The sequence below is a fragment of the Sparus aurata genome, chromosome 7, assembly GCF_900880675.1.
Source record: "Sparus aurata chromosome 7, fSpaAur1.1, whole genome shotgun sequence".
NCBI classification, from domain to species: Eukaryota; Metazoa; Chordata; class Actinopteri; order Spariformes; family Sparidae; genus Sparus; species Sparus aurata.
The window spans coordinates 9,036,526-9,052,578 of NC_044193.1; the positions used below are offsets into that span (position 1 = coordinate 9,036,526).

The following is a 16,053-nucleotide window of genomic DNA, read 5'->3' on the forward strand; positions in this document are numbered from 1 at the left end:
CTCTACTCAGTAGCTTTCATAGGAATGCCAGGGGCTCCGTCTCCATGGCTGTGTCCAGATATAATTAAACATCCCCTTTTCTCTCTAGAAAATCTTAGAAAAATCAAGCCGTTGTCGATTAATGCTTTTCGCCCTTTTCTTGACTGGCTTTGGTAAGAGTTTGTTACCAATGGCATCCACAGGTGTTAGACCGTGACAGACAGATTCACGTTCACTGCCAAGTATTTTATGAAAGTACCTGCCCTCTTCCAAACTGCTGCTACCATGCAGCACCGATCCAGATGTTTATGTCTAACAAATCATCTGCCGCATCTTTTTTATTAAATTTAGCAACTTTGTAAAATGTAGCTACCTGTCCATCAACATGACACATTTCTGATTTCTCTTCTGTGATTGTCTGGAGACATGTGTAAAGTAACTATGTTCTTATGGCTTCACTACCAAGAAACCTCAAAAGGACAGCACTGCAACATGACAACAAGTGATGCCCGATTCCAAAGTGTTAATGCCAGCAGCCGGCACTGTGCACACTACCTGACTAAACAGTGACAGGAAGTAGGGTTACCGCAGTGAAGAAATGTTCCCACTGACTAATAAGCTTTTCACAAAAAAAGATGCTCACCATCTGTAGAGCACTGTGTTAATTTACTGCTAATGCAAACTGAACATTTCCTCCAGCTGCAGCTTCACATGTGAAGCATTTTAACTGTTGCAACATGAGTTGACTTTTATTTTGAAGTAGGCTTGACAGTGAATGCAATGTGTTCCCTGAGTTAGCACTGCTGTCATGTATCAAAAATGCTTCTTAACATCAAAACAACAGTCATGTTCTGCATTTCTTGACAGTGGATCAATCTGTAATATGTCAGGTAGTAGTTTTATTCAGCCTGGGAGAGAACTGAAACAAGAAGGAGCTGTTAGATTGAAGAGGTGTAAGCATCAGGCTGCATGCCTCCAACTTCCCAGGTAGGTAACAAACTTCTTTTCCCTTATCAACGTTACCAGATTACCTATTAGCATCTGGTTTTCAATCTGAAACACTGCCAGATAGGAGCTTTTGTTTTTCGATTTGTCAACAAATCCTCACCATTGTTCTCAGTCAACTGTCGTTACATGCTTCACGTGGTAAGTTAAATGTGACTCTTGTTTCCCGTGCTGCAACCTTGCTGCTGGCCCCGCTGCAGGAACAGAAGACACATTTGCTGCTGCGAGTATAATTGTAGCATCCGTCGTCTGACAAATATTTACTTTTTAAAATGAGTGGAACGGCAGTGGGTAAGTAATGTAATTGGTGTATGCTCGACCACCGTGTAAAACTGGGAACACCGGCATTATGGCAAGCCTAACAGGGAGGCACACATCACAAAAACTTTCACCAGGAGGAATCTTGGTTTCCCAATGATGTTTTGTCTTAAAAACACATGCAAGAAGCAAAACAGGAAATTAAGCAATACAATGTGCGAGCAGTCAACGTTGAGAAAAGAAAATCGGCTCCTCTCCTCTCTGAGCCCATATCTGCTCTCACTGGCTGTAGCTTCTGGCATTGCCCACCTGACAAGTCCAAACCGGATATTTGGCCTGTTTGATATCTTCCATTTGTCTGCAAGTCATCAGCAAATTCTGGACTGCATCTTTGAACAGTTCACGCATACCGGTCAAGCAAAGTTTTCAGAGCACTGAGTGAATGCAGATTTGCCTCTGATCTGTGCGTTTTTGGTGTTGATTTCCAAAAGCTGTCAGTCAGTGGAAAATCAGGCTATATTGTTAACTCAGCATTAGCTCTAGGGCAGATACACCAGTGTATGATGGATGATGGAGGAGCCCTGGACCAAAATTTACAGCTGTTGTCCAAAGTGAAAACTTCTGTCCACTTAATTTCTCACGGCACACTTAATTAAAGCAAATATGATTTGTGGTAACATGCCACCAAAATGATGAACAAACAACTGAGCAGCTGGAAACTGATTTGACTTTTGGCCATCAGTGAACAGCTAACTGATAAAACAACACACAAAATCAGAGAATCTAAGGAAATTTAATCCAGAGTAAGGGACAGAAAGGATGTGCACCATTTTCCACCGTACATTTCCTAACCACAGATCAAAAAGATTTCCGCTGTCCTCTTTTATTTCTGTACCTTTGACACACCAGATCTCATGCACTACTTTCATATAACTGGAGAAATTACTTTGGAGAAAATAAATGCTACAGAAGCATGAATTGTACAGTTAGCAGCACAGCTTCCTTAAGCAAATGCAATTAACACCCTTCTCATAGGCACAGCAAGTATGTGGCTAGAAAACTTCTATTATGTGGTAAAGAAAACGTACTTTTGACATCACATCATACAAAACAAAAGTTGTGGTGTATGGTAATGGTCAGTCAATAGAAAACCATGGAGCCCGTCTAAATACCAGAAAAACTTAAGAGACAGAAAACAACACAAAACGTCTGTATGCTGAGGCCAAAAAAGCTCTCGCATTTGACTCACTCAGTATGTACATCAGAATATACTGACATATTATGCACACATGCAGTACATTAATGAATAATCTTCGGGTACATACATAGTTCTGTTCAATGCATAAAAAAAGCCCTAAAAGGCACAATTACAAAAAAGCTTAGCTGGCTGCATTTCATGTTTGAAAATAAAAACAATTGCACATTAAGAAAAAGAAATACAAACTGATAAAAACACACTTTAAAATCTTGTTTTAGAGTCACTTATGGTACAAAACTCTTCTTGAAAGCTATATTTCTACATGCGTGTGCATGTGTTTGTGTGAAACTGAATACCTCTTAAAAAGTCTTCATTTCACTAGCCTGGAGGTTGTGTGGTTGCATTTTTTGTCTTCTTTCTTCTCTTCAAGAGGAGAGGATTTGTCGAGTCTTCGATAGTTTTGATTTTAATTTGATCATAGTCCACTCTCATTGTTTGCAGGGCGTTTGTCATTTCCTCCTAATAACACAACCAAGACGGAAATAGTATGCACAATGAGCACATCCAGTTTTAACTACTTGGATGTCATTGTTCAGTGACAGTCAGAAATGCACACAATATGAGCAAAAAACATTAAAATAATCAAAAACAAATAAAAAACAAATCAAAAACAAACCCATGCTCAACCCAATCCTAATTTCTCTAAGGCTCAAAGCAAATCAAGCAGCTACAAAGTAACACAAACGAACAGCTCCGACACTTACTTTAACCTTCTCCCAGACGTCTTGTTCCTCCTGTAGCACCCGACTGGTGTGAAGAGGCGTTTGTGGCACTTCGACTGACTGCTGCAGTGGTGGGAGAATATTGATATGTGGAAGTGTTCACTAAATTTCAAAGGACATCTTTCAAACAGATTCAAGCCTACAGGGTGCTGCTTACATTAATCCAGGGATGGTTTATGAACTCATTGATGCTCATTCTTTGGGTTGGCTCAGTTTTCAGTAAGTCGCAGATCAGCCGTTTAGCTGAAATGGAAAATCAGCAAATCATTACCTTCATGGTCTTTGTAAGTCATTACAGTTGCCGCAATCATGTTGAGCGGTTTTAGCCTTAAAATTGTAGCAATCTCAATTCATGTACAAACATTAAATGAAAAATGAGAGATCAGAATGCTTCAGTAATGCATCACAATGCATAAAGAAGACTGACATTTAACAATTATTGCATTGCAGCTGTGCCTCTTATTGAAGCCAAATAATAACACTGTGACATGAGTGGAGTAGTGTAGTAATGAGTCCTAAAACCCGGAAATCAGTCAGCATGTTAGCACTTCTGGTTCCCTTGTCTCAAAGTCAATGAGTTTTTGAAATTAGTTTTTGGATAAATGTTTTAAATAAGGCTTGTGGTTACCACAGTCTTAAGATAGTGATCTACAACATAAAATAAAATACATCATTATATGTCCATCCATCCATTGACAACCGCTTATCCAAAATCGGGTCGCGGGGGCAGCATCTTCAGTAGCAAGCCCCAGACTTCTCTTTTCCTGGCCACATCGGCTAACTCTGACTGGGGAATCCCCAGGTGCTCCCAGGCCAGAGCAGAGATATAATCCCTCCACCTGGTGCTGGGTCTCCCCCCTAGGTCTCCTCCCAGTTGGACGTGCCAGGAACAACTCCCTAGGAAGGCGCCCTGGTGGCATCCTCATCAGATGCCCGAACCACCTCAACTGGCTCCTTTCCACGCAGAGGAGCAGCGGCTCTACTCCGAGTCCCTCCCGGATGGCTGAGCTTCTCACCCTATATCGAAAGCTTTGCGTTCCGGCTCAGCTCCCTTTTCGTCACAACCGTGCGGTGAAGCGCATGCAACACCTCACTCATGAACAAAACCCAGAGGTACTTGAACTCCTTCACTTGGGGCAAGGACTCATTCCCCACCCAGAGTAGGCAATCCACCGGTTTCCCACATTTTATGTCTATACAAGTGAATTCTAAAGTGCTTAAAAACTTTGGCTGCTAACAAGTGGCTAAATGACACTACGGAAGTTGTCAGGGACATTAAAGTTCATCCCTCCCGAACACGGAGAGTCTTCTACTCACTAGTCGGTCTTTACAGGTGGACTTAACTTGCAAATTATTCTGACTCTAACTTTACAACTTGTATATTGATCAGTTTATAGAAAACATGGTTGTAATGTGTAGTAAGACACTCACGCGAACGTTTGGCAATTGAGTATAATCAACTTGTGTTGGCCAAACCAACAATCCAAAATCCAACTGAAAACTCCTACAGGGTTTTTGTCCAGGGAACCAGTGCAATGCTATACATGCATACATGAAAAGTAAAACAAATTAAAAGGCAAGCGTTTACAAATTTGCAATCTGATAACACACTCATTTCAATTTCAGACCCATCTCACCTTCCTCAGACACATCCGACCACTCTGGGTTAGGGAACTCGTATTGTCCGTTAAGGATCCTTCTTTTCATTCCTGGGGATATTGCCAGGCCATGATGCGAGAAAAAGGGAGGATATCCACAAAGTCTGTACGTAATACAGAAGAAAAAGCTTGATGACAAGATTATAAAATTAAGAGGGCTAATTAAGACACACTGTGTGTCATTGCAAGATGAAAAATAGAAAAATTCCTAAAAGTACAACACATCATGCTGAATGACTTACAGGATATACATGATGACACCCAGAGACCACATGTCGCAAGATCTGTCATACTTCTCTGGACCAAGAACCTCTGGAGCTGATGCAGTGTCAAGAGAAATAATTATTGGACTGCAAAACTCATTTCTGTTTCACATTCAATGCCTTTGATAATTCTACATAAAACACAGATGACAGGAAAGGGGAATAAATCAGGTCATTAAAGCAGGGTATGCAGTATTTTCCAACCAATTCACAAAATTTACAGTAACCTCAAAGTCCACATCAATACAGCCACCATACAGGAGGTAGACTGCCTGCAGATTTATGTTAAATGCACTCAGGAAATGCCTGCAACAAAAAGACTAAGTGAAATGAAGTTTTAAGAAGCACATGGCATAATTATGATGATTTAATCTCTGGTAATTACCACACAAAGAATTAAGAGTCCCCAAATATATTTGTCTTGCAGACACAAAAAACTTTGAACGCAATCCTGAAGTCTATTTTTAGCCTGATAATTATTTTTGGGATCAAATGATTCTTACCAACATAGTAAGGGGTAAAACAGGGTGTTGCCAAAGAGTTTAATGTGGTGATTTCTTTGGCAAACCCAAAATCTGTCAGCTTGAGGAGGGCATCTGGCCTTTTGGAGGTGTACAGAAGGTTCTCTGGCTGGAAGAGATGAAGTGAGAAAAAGTGGCATCTGGAGAAATTTTGATAAACAAAACGATTCACTAATTGAGTTATAAATCAAACATTTGAGAAGACGTCAGTAGGTACAGAAGCCTGCTAATGAAGCTGAGGAGGTGGGATAACTTTCCATTTTTATTCCAACAATAACTTATTTTATACTTTATATGTAGGTGGCATGCCTTGTAACCATTATATCCCCAGTTTAGTCCTTAAAGAGACAGGTGCTAAAACAGAGCCTTTCAGACAGAGGGGGAATACAGAGCTGCAGCACTGGACAGAATAAAAAGACTGAGGTATGTAAACCTATTCTTAGCAGCTACTTACCTGTTTGTTGACATCCGTGTCTTCCGGTAGCTAGACCAAACTAGTCAATCCGTCAAGCGTGCACTTACTCCCTCACTGGCGGAGACGGAAACGTAATCCAGCATTTTCGTGTTTATGTTCATAATGTACATGTCCATGTTACAACCTGTCATGAGCCATGAGCCTTACAATAGCCTGTTAAGCCTGTTAAGTGCACACTCGATGGATATACTAGTTTGGTCTAGCTACCGGGAGACGCGGATGTCAACAAACAGGTAAGTAGCTCCTTGCACAAACACACTATTTTAACTACTTTTTTTATTCATTTTGAGTCATACACGCTACAGTGCTGTGTTGTAAGGTGTCTGCTGATGTTGCATAACTTTTGGTGTGAGATGTGGAGCATGTTAAGATGCTTAAAACACAGTGCAAAGTTCTGACCCCATGCTGTTAGCGTTCAATGCTAATTCTCCGTTCACGGAGCTCTGTAATGGTTGGACCAAATTTGTTCGCGTCTTCGGTACTGGCAAGTCAAGGGTAGCTTGAGCAATGAAGCTGCATGTTTAAATCGACCGAAGTTCTCCTTTAAAGTTACCCAAAATAAAGTGATGAACCTGAAAATGAGCATAAAATGTCTCATTTAACTATCAGCTAATGTATACCGTAGAAATAATCTTTTATATTTTATTTGGTGACTCCACTCAGATGACATTATGCATAGTGGACCATCAATGTAATTAATCTACACTACAATAATTCTACCAAGTATCATACGATAATGTAATTAAATACAATACATTTCCCAATTTTGTAAAATATACATTTGTCCCTTCTAATACAACAATTTCTTATTTGTAAAACCTCAGCTAATAAGGTACAGAGCGATGCTCAGTGACCTTATAAAACTTTTACCAACTTCTAAGAAAAAACTTCCAGTGTTGTTGCCATTAGAAGCCGTCCAATAAGCAGATTAAAACAGCCATTCATTGTGTGCTCACTCTACATATGTAAACAATTTGACTTTCACATGTACAAAGATCTGGAGGACATTTATACATTTTAGATCTTATTTTCTCGTGGCTGTGCTACTTGGCATTAAATATGGGCTCTTTTAATGATCACAGGAAATTAAATTGCAAGTAAAACACAACAGCGCTGCTTTTCTTAAAGGACGCACTCATGTTAACTTCCATTAAAGCAGTCCACTGTTGCAAGTTTTGTTGTCCATTACAAATATATGAAGTGAGGTATTACCTTAATGTCTCTGTGAGCAATGTTGATGGTATGCAAGAAATGTATGGCTTCTCCTATACTTCTCATAATGTCAGAGGCCTCTGGGTAAAAAGGGGAACAAAATGAAATTCACAACATGTAGATCAGACAGACAAATGCTGATTAAACTATACATTCAGCAGCACATCGTCATAAAATCCACCATTATTGGGCAAGATTCAAATTGCCTCCAAATACATAAAGAATTCACAGTACACAATTCATCGATGTAATCTATACGACTCACAATTTTATCAAACCCTGCTTCTAAATGATGGCAATCCTGTTGACCTATATTCAATGGAACACAGTAGATCAGTTTGGAATAATGCAGACAACAAGTTTGTTGGTCTGACTGTGAATAAAGTTTTGTTTACTGTCCCCAGAATCCTGGGACTTAAACCGCTGAATATTTAACCATACTTACTGTTACCACCAGTGAGCAAAACTGAAATGGAATCTTGCTTGAGAAATTATAACCTCTTTACCTGTTTCTGTAAATGCATGATTCCCTCTGTCTTGGATATGACTGAATAATTCACCTCCATCCATGCTGCAAACAAAAACAGTACAACAGACAGGAGTACCGTATAATTAATGTGTAATTTACAGTAGGCCCCTGACTCTTCAATAAAATTCATTTCTCATTAAATGTAAGAGTTGCACTGCACTTTTTTTTATCCCGCTGCTAGGTCAAAAAGTGAGACAAAAACTACAATAAAATAGCAAATGTGGTAAAAAGGTCTTAATGAAAATCTATTACTGCCGGAAACATTCCACACATACAGCGACTCAATATTAAATACCATTATTAGTCACATCTCTGGTTCAGCCATAGGATTTTTGCAATTAGGACATTATATTCATGATTACATATCAAGAATTAAGAACATTTTTCTATTCTTTTGCAGTGTTTGAAGTGGCTGTTGATCAGATAGGCGCCTTGCTTATTATATTCTAGACAAAGCAGCTTTTGCCTGCTTTTCATTACGATCGCCTTGAGGTGTTCTGGAAACTACTCACCTCAGTTGGTGTGCATTAACTGAAGGCTGGCTCTACCAGCATGCAGCACTAATACATCTAATACAAGCCACAACTCCTAGGACCCATTTTGATTAACAATTTCAAGGCCAGGAAATCTACTTTTGTCACCACATGCGACCACTTTTACGGACCACAAATACACCATTAGCTTTAATTTCTGTGTGTGTGTGTTTGTATGTGTGTGTGTGTGTGTTTCTGGGTGTCTGTAGAAGAACACACCACTCCATTACAACGAGGAGACACTTCCTGCCCTGGTAGAGATTCTCATAAACATCAATAATGGGAACAATGTGGGAGCAAGATGACACCCTCCAATGGAGCTCTACCTCCCGTCTAGCTTCTGGGCAATCCTGCAACATCTGGCACAAAAACAGCAGAGGAATGAACAAGTCAGAAAGCAGGATGATATTTTACTTTCAAAGGCATTCATATGTGTTAGTTTTAGGAGGTTCAGTGTAAAGATTTATTTGAAGCATGATATAACAGGGTGAATGGAGGAGGATGGTGGCTGACTTAAGCTGACAGAATCAGACAGGAAACTTTCAAGATTAATCTGTCTGACATTTCTGTTGTAATCCCTAAAATACACACACGCACAAACAAGAACAAAACACTCAAGTCAAATAAATAAACTATTCACAGTTGAGTGAGTTTAGAAGCCTCACAGCCTCAAGAGTTGTCTGTCTCTGTAGTTTGGTGGTACAGCTCAGGATACTCCTGCAGAAAATAACTGTGCTGCCACCAATGTAACCAAGTCTTGGGTTCATCTAACTTAGCTGGTTTAATTAAACACACACACACACACACACACACACACACACACAATATTCTCTTCCTCAACTCCTACTTTATGGCAGCTCTTAGACGACACAGTGTTTTCTTTTGTGCTTTCTGGCAAGGGGGGTGGAGGGGTTTAAATCGTGATGTTATGGTGAGTGACAGCTATCGTCATTTGGATGATGGCAACATCAATTCCACACAAGCCTCTCATCCGTGAGAAGATGCATTTCTACTTCTGCGTGGTGATATCGGTTGGCGGGTTTCGACAGGAATTTGATCACAACAAGGTGTGCTGATTATTTTGAGTCGTGATTTCTGGGAAATTGTTTTTTGGCTCTAAAGTTTGTGGTGCAGTCTAGTTCCATAATATTGAAGAAAAGGCAGAAATGTCTATGCATAATATCCGCAAAACTCTGCAACTCACACCAAAACAATCTAGATGGATAAATAGTACAATAGATAAGAGGAAGTTAACTGCCACTTTAAATATCATAAATATGCTTTGGACACTGGTTCTAACTTCTTGTCTCTCTTTTAAGTCAAATTCAGCCTATAAATTTGGGATGTCTTAAAAAAAAGAAAAAACAACTAGCTGTGTTTTTTTCCTTTTGGATAGAAAGACCATACACCTTTATAGACAACAGTGACACATACGTGTATTACACAAAGTTTGTGAAAAAGATTGGTCATTTGGTAGTTGGTCCACTCTGTTTACACATATCAAAACATCATCACTGTCTAATAAAAGCTGAGAGTGTCCTATGTGCATGACACCTTGTCCTGCTGTACCAAAGCAGACGTCATAATCTCTCAGTCATCTGAGGCCTCCAGCATGAGGCTACTTTTAGACACAGGCATGTTCCCCTCTCTCTTTCTGGCTGGTAGCATTTGGATTGGAAAAGTCAACACTCTTTCAAAACACACTCTTCAACATGACAGGCCAGAGCCACTGGACAAAACATAATTTACCAACTCTTGAACAGAAAATTAGAGCCTGACGAAGCGGCCTTTTGTGTATAATCACCTAAACACCAGAAAATTACATGTTTCCATGAGAAAACATCTACAACTCTCATCTGATGCCAACAGCGACCCCAGCTTTTGAACTTTCAGTCCTTACTCTAAATACTGCCTGTCAGTGCACATGCACAAATCAGAGCAGGTACTCACAGTTCAATATGCATCACACACACCTTAGGAGTGACCAATCCATCCCTGAGGAATGTTGTGAAGCAATGTTATCATTTATCTCCATACCAGCTGAATCTAAAAAGAAGGACACATGGTGTCCGGAGGAGAGGAACTAGTAAAAAGTGTGTGAAAAGCAGATTTTCTGATATCAAAGACAATAGAGGAGCATCTGTTACCTTTCATCTCAGAGCTCAGCTTAAATTTTTTCTGAATAATTCTCGGAGTATGACAATACAGCACCAAGGTTGTTAGCAGCCAGGCTTTGATCCTGTTTACTCCACACAAACCATGAAAAATATATATTCTATTAAGATTATACAGATAACAAGTAACTGGAGCAACAGAGAGACAGCAGCAACAAACAGAGTTTTGGGTTTGTGAGTATAAATGGATACATTTAGAACATTATTTTGCTAATCCAAGCTGTGTTGCTACTATTTATGTTGGGTTTAAGTATGTTTCTCCAAGTACCTCCTACAAACTCCTATATGGCTGACACGGCTGGGGTTGGAACATCCAAGGGGGTGTGTTTTCACCCAGCATCTCCTTCAGACATTAATACAGTTGATAACATGGCCTGGAGCCAAAGTAAGATTAAGTGATGTAATGACCCTTCCTTCTTTTTTGGGTTCCTTGTACTCAGTAGGGATGAAATCAGAGCAGACAAGAGAACCATTTCAAACCAAATTCCACAGACCAGTAATAATTTGTGGTCATAATAGTTTCCTGCAAAGTCAGACCACATCTGGTCACGGACTGACTGTTTGTGATATATACATGCATGAGTATTTGTAGTGTAGTCTGCGTATAACTTTGACTGTGTCAAGTGTCTGACTCATCCTGAGAGCACATACGAAAACATCCATCTGATATCACTCAAACATAGCATGTCTCGCAATCAATCAGATATCCATCACCGTCACTAGAAGTAGGGCGAAACCCACAATTCTACAGTTAATCCAGTAAATACTAGGCTACAGACAACATGCTCACAAATATGAAATTATAACCTGGTGGTGCAAGTTTCTACACACAAGCAGCCCATGGACTTTGGCATTTAACGACCAGAATAAAAAAACAATTAATGGAAAATCATCTTGGTAGCAAAGAAATGGGTCATTTATCTCAATACAGTTATTGATATGACCTGCTCGGAAGTATTTTTTTTTCTGTAAATATATGTCATTATACAACAGTGACAGGAAACTCAGTGAGATCAAGATGACAATGTGTTTACCTTGAGTGCAAACTTTTCTCCATTGTCTTTGTGGAAACACTCCAACACTCTGCCATTTATCCCCATCCCGAGCACCTGACTTGTTACACTGTAATCGTCTGTAATGACATTCCTTTTGATTTGCAGAGGTTTGTTGTTGAAGGGTTTGAGAAAACACTGAGGGAAAGGAGCAGAGTTCAGATTTGGCTGCTGTTGGATCGGGACAGCCGGCTGGTGCGGATTCGACATGTTAACTATCGGCAACACATGAGGAGTGATGACAGTCCAACAGGTGCGTTTCTCGTCCTCTCACCGCCAGTGGTAGCTAGTTAACCGTCTTAGCTAACACCTAGCTCATTTTGTCCTTGTGTTGATATTAGCCCACCGCTAGCCCAAGATAGCAAGACGGGTCTCACTCAAAGTCCTCCACAAGCAGCTGTACCGGCCGGGTGACTTGTCCAGGAAGTCCACTCTCACCCTGTCAGACTGCCAGAAGGTTTTTAATAACTTGGCCCGGGAGCTCACACCGTGTGGTATCAGTTAATGTCACATTAAAATGACACACACATTAAATAGTCAGCAATAGATGACACATGACCAAGCTTCCGGACTGAAATGACGACGTTTAAAGCAGCATCCAACAGTGGTGCGTGTGTAAAGGGGGGGGGGGGGGGGGGGGGGGAGCGCTCGAGGGCACCACTACCCACCTGCCATCCATACACCAACTCATGATTGGCTGATGGCCATAGAGGAGGCGGGGCCATCAAGCCAGGCAATTGTTTTGAAAAATAAATCAACAGTAAAGACCAAAACTTTGATTTTTAGATGTGACAAACAAGAACTGCTATCTGACCAAACTGACTGGGCGAATACAAACAAGACTTAGCATGTCCTTTGAAAATATAATTAAGAAATGTCATGTTTAACTCAAACGTACGGGCAGGCTTGGGGGAGTAATGGAACACATGTACCGGGGCTTATGTAATGAGGATACAAAAAATGTATCTGTATTCATTTAAAGTTACAGAAAAAATATGTATTTAGATTACAGTCACATTTAGTTAGAATTAAATTACCAACACAATAACTATTTTAAAATAAAGAATGACATACTAGTCTATAACTACGTAAATGTGCACATACGAAAACACTAACCACTTTGTAGGGGGTAGGATTCTACCCCCTGATTTGCCACTGAGTGTCTCAATCTGTTTCCAGGAGCAGAGTCACCACAGGGTTGAAGCACATATGAATAGATATATAGACTATCCAGATGGATGGTGGTGACGGTGTAGGACTGACAGTTTGCACTGTTTGAAAATGGTTGATCTGCACCTGGATTTGCGGTTCATGACCTCACATTCCCTCTAAGCTGAAGTAGCATTTACTCCATCAATCAATGGAACTTTATTCATTCCAGTGCTCACCCTATGGTAGTCTTGGCAGGTTTCATGACAGACCTACTTCATCTGGGAAAAATAAAATGTGCCACTTTGATGTAAGGTACATAAATTCAATAGACATGTTTTCTCTGTTAACTGGTTTCATTCCTGGTGTTTTAATGTCTCTTTGCGACTCCATTAGCATGAACATAGCAGGAGAAAGGACATTTTCACTGCCACTATTGCATTTATGAGAGCAGTTGACTGGTGAACCCCCTGCTGGACACTACTTTTCATGTTACCAATAGGGTTACCAGAAAATAAAAGAAAATAAGATGGGGATAATATATCGCATTATAAAGAGTAACAGTGCATTTAAGCGAGGATAATTAAGTACACAACTTAGTTCTCATGCCCAAATGAGGAATGTTCTCCTCTTGTTTTCCCACGAAAGCGACCTTGCCCTGGAATGGCGATATAACACAATTACAAACAAATAAATTCAACATTTCTTTTCTCATCGTGCATCCTGTGCCTCCTCCTCCCCCCGCGGAACTGTCAATCGTGTTCCCGCGGTGATGTTTCACGTCGGAATTAAATATATCACGGACCATCATACCCGACGAGGAAGAACAGCTGATTATTGTGAAGCCAATACAAGGAAATCATTAAGCTATCCCGCCAGTGTGGTGGCGTTTTGGAGTTTGTGTGGCTGTTATTATGAAAACGGTTACATTATCTCAGAGGCAGACATGTTGAATTCGTCGCAGTAGTTGTTTATTCTCTGAGAAGATGTTTGCCAGACCGTTCCGTGTCAAATCCAACACGGCAATCAAAGGCTCAGACAGGTGAGTCAGAGATGCCGCTGCCAGCAATACGTAGACTTTTGCTGGTCGCCATTTATTCATAGCTACAGATAATGTCATTATTATTGGTGTAGCGGTTTAACGAAAACTACTCACAAAGCCCAACTTAAAACAAGTCAGAGGGCTGCCCACATATAACAGCTGACATGGCTCGAGCAAGTCAAAACTAGAGTCATTCTTATGTTAAGCTTAATATTTGTTCATGACACCAGTGGATTCAGACCCCAGTACAAGTGTTTAATTGATATTTAACGTTAGTTGTAGTGTGCTGTACTGAAATTCTATTAAGTCCTTGTCCTGAACTGAGCAGAAAAAAACAGCTTTTTAGCTGACAACATAAACATATTTGGCCAGAAGATGTTGTTCATGTTCTTAAGTTAATATGTTATCTGTATGAATTAATTCTGCAAAGCTGGATTTCTGATATCTTAAATGCTTAACAGTGTAGTTACAGTTGAACATGTCAGTCCGTCACCTCTGGTAATTATACATAAATTGCTCAGCCAAGTTGAATAGGATCACGCTTACAGGGGTAAACTTTATTTTTCTGCCACAGAAGAATAAGTCTAGACAAAATTTGCACAAACAACTGTGACATTTCAGAGGACAGTTTATTATAAAGAAAGTATGGGTTATGGTATCATTAGGATCTTTGAAAATAGCAGTTGTGTAAACGTGCAGGTACAATAGTTTTAAACGAAAAGCATTCAAAAATATTGCATGTGCAAAATATTAATCTATAACAGCAGTTATTACCTACATGAGGATTGACACTCTTGTTTTTTGTTCATTCCTTTAGGAGAAAACTCAAAGCCGACATATCTGCAGCTTTTCCGTCACTGTCTGCTGATGATGTGTCTGAGCTGGTCCCTAACAAAGAGGAATTAAATGTAGTGAAGGTTTATGCACATAAAGGAGATGCTGTGACACTTTATGTTCTTCACAAAAATCCACTGTTCTTTGAACTGGAGAAACGGCTTTATCCTACAGGTGAAAAGCTGGCCAATAAATTGAAGTCACATGATTTAGTGGATAAAATATTATCAGCTCCTTTAAGTCAATTATTGTAGCTGTGCGTTGTTAATCTTTTTCAGTGTATGTGCTTTGGCGTTACCCTAATCTCCTGCCGACATTTAGGACATGGACACCTGTGCTTCAGAAGTTAATCGGAGGGGCAGGTAAGCTTCTCATAACCTGGACTGATGTTATACACAGTACACTGTGATATTGATATTGATTTATATTGATAGATATTAAGTAACACATACTTTGTTTCCCGAAAGATCTCATGCTGCCAGGTGTGGTGGTGCCTTCAAGTGGTCTCCCAGACGTGAAACAGGGCAACTGCTGTGCTGTTACAGTGGTGAACAATAGGTAAGTTATGTTAGATTGGACTGACATGTTCCCCACAAATTAAAGTGTGACACTGTTCCTCATGTTGATTGCAGAGCTCCTGTTGCAGTTGGCACTGCTGCAGTGTCCACTGCAGAGATGTGCAGTTTGGGTATGAAAGGGAGAGGAGTGTGTGTTGTCCACACATACATGGATAACCTCTGGTGAGCAGCTGCCATCTTTCTGCATTTTTATGAATTAATGTTTTTGATTGAAGTGACAGTCTGACGTTTTCTTTGAGGAGTTAGATCGATTCCACTGTCTACTACTTACTTACTACTACTTATGTCTGTCCTTTTATTATGAAGCCATGGCCAGGAGATTGAAATAGTTGGAAACAGAAGTTTTGTGGCTGGTTCTGTCTGAATGTAAAATGGCTAATTTTGCTCTCCAGATGTCCGAAACCATGCTTGTTTAGTAAAGACCCCAACAAACATCACGTACAAAAACTTAAAAAAACATGTTGTGATTTTCATATGGAGTAATGTGCAGGTGAATGTTTTTTGGTGGGATTTAGACTTAGAACGTAGATCTTAGAAAACTTTAATGTCCTCTGACAGGGTATTTGTGGTACAACAAAGAACAAATGGATCAGATTAGACAGTCAGGCAGACAAAAACAACAGTACCCAGAGATAATCAGTAGCAGCCATCATCAATGTCGTCACAGTTCAGGCAGACATTTAAAAGTTCATATCAACATTTATCTTTAAAAAGTGCAAATTCTCAGAAAAAAAAACAAAAAACAAATAGGCATTTTTCCGAAATCGTCAAACTGTTCACAACATTGCCTCGTTTCAACAAATTGTCTTAA

At 40.0% G+C, this 16,053-nt stretch overlaps 2 protein-coding genes across 4 annotated transcripts in view; one reads left to right on the forward strand and one right to left on the reverse strand.

The window, feature by feature from the left end:
* Nucleotides 1-2,016: 2,016 nt before the first annotated feature.
* LOC115585148 (MAP kinase-activated protein kinase 2-like) lies at nucleotides 2,017-12,014 on the reverse strand. Of its 2 annotated transcripts, none has more exons than XM_030423301.1 (10): nucleotides 11,622-12,014; nucleotides 8,633-8,772; nucleotides 7,858-7,922; nucleotides 7,352-7,431; nucleotides 5,647-5,773; nucleotides 5,123-5,198; nucleotides 4,860-4,984; nucleotides 3,380-3,465; nucleotides 3,205-3,282; nucleotides 2,017-2,959 (listed from the first exon to the last, which is right to left on the reverse strand). In XM_030423301.1, the coding sequence occupies exons 1-10, from the start codon at nucleotides 11,847-11,849 to the stop codon at nucleotides 2,819-2,821; spliced, it is 1,146 nt and encodes a 381-aa protein (XP_030279161.1). In that variant the 5' UTR covers nucleotides 11,850-12,014; the 3' UTR covers nucleotides 2,017-2,818. The 2 variants fall into 2 exon arrangements, with proteins under 2 accessions (XP_030279161.1, XP_030279160.1); XM_030423300.1 differs by having other exon boundaries at nucleotides 3,205-3,285.
* eif2d (eukaryotic translation initiation factor 2D) overlaps nucleotides 11,762-16,053 on the forward strand; it is a 15,261-nt gene continuing 10,969 nt past the window's right edge. Inside the window, exons 1-5 of one of the 2 annotated variants that reach the window (XM_030423296.1) lie at nucleotides 11,762-11,892; nucleotides 14,648-14,838; nucleotides 14,943-15,026; nucleotides 15,132-15,222; nucleotides 15,297-15,404. In XM_030423296.1, coding sequence (XP_030279156.1) covers nucleotides 15,137-15,222; nucleotides 15,297-15,404 — 194 coding nt within the window. In that variant the 5' untranslated portion in view covers nucleotides 11,762-11,892; nucleotides 14,648-14,838; nucleotides 14,943-15,026; nucleotides 15,132-15,136. Of the gene's footprint in view, nucleotides 11,893-13,553; nucleotides 13,831-14,647; nucleotides 14,839-14,942; nucleotides 15,027-15,131; nucleotides 15,223-15,296; nucleotides 15,405-16,053 lie in introns of those variants that run through there. The other variant, XM_030423295.1, reaches the window with a different exon arrangement.

Coding starts and splice junctions, on each gene's coding strand:
- LOC115585148 (XM_030423300.1), bottom strand. CDS start 11,849: ATGTCGAATCCGCACCAGCCGGCTGTCCCGATCCAACAGCAGCCAAAT. Junction 5,774..7,351: donor TTGCTCACAGAGACATTAAG/GTAATACCTCAC, acceptor CATCTCTTCCAG/CCAGAGAACCTTCTGTACAC. Junction 4,985..5,122: donor GGTGTCATCATGTATATCCT/GTAAGTCATTCA, acceptor TATTACGTACAG/ACTTTGTGGATATCCTCCCT.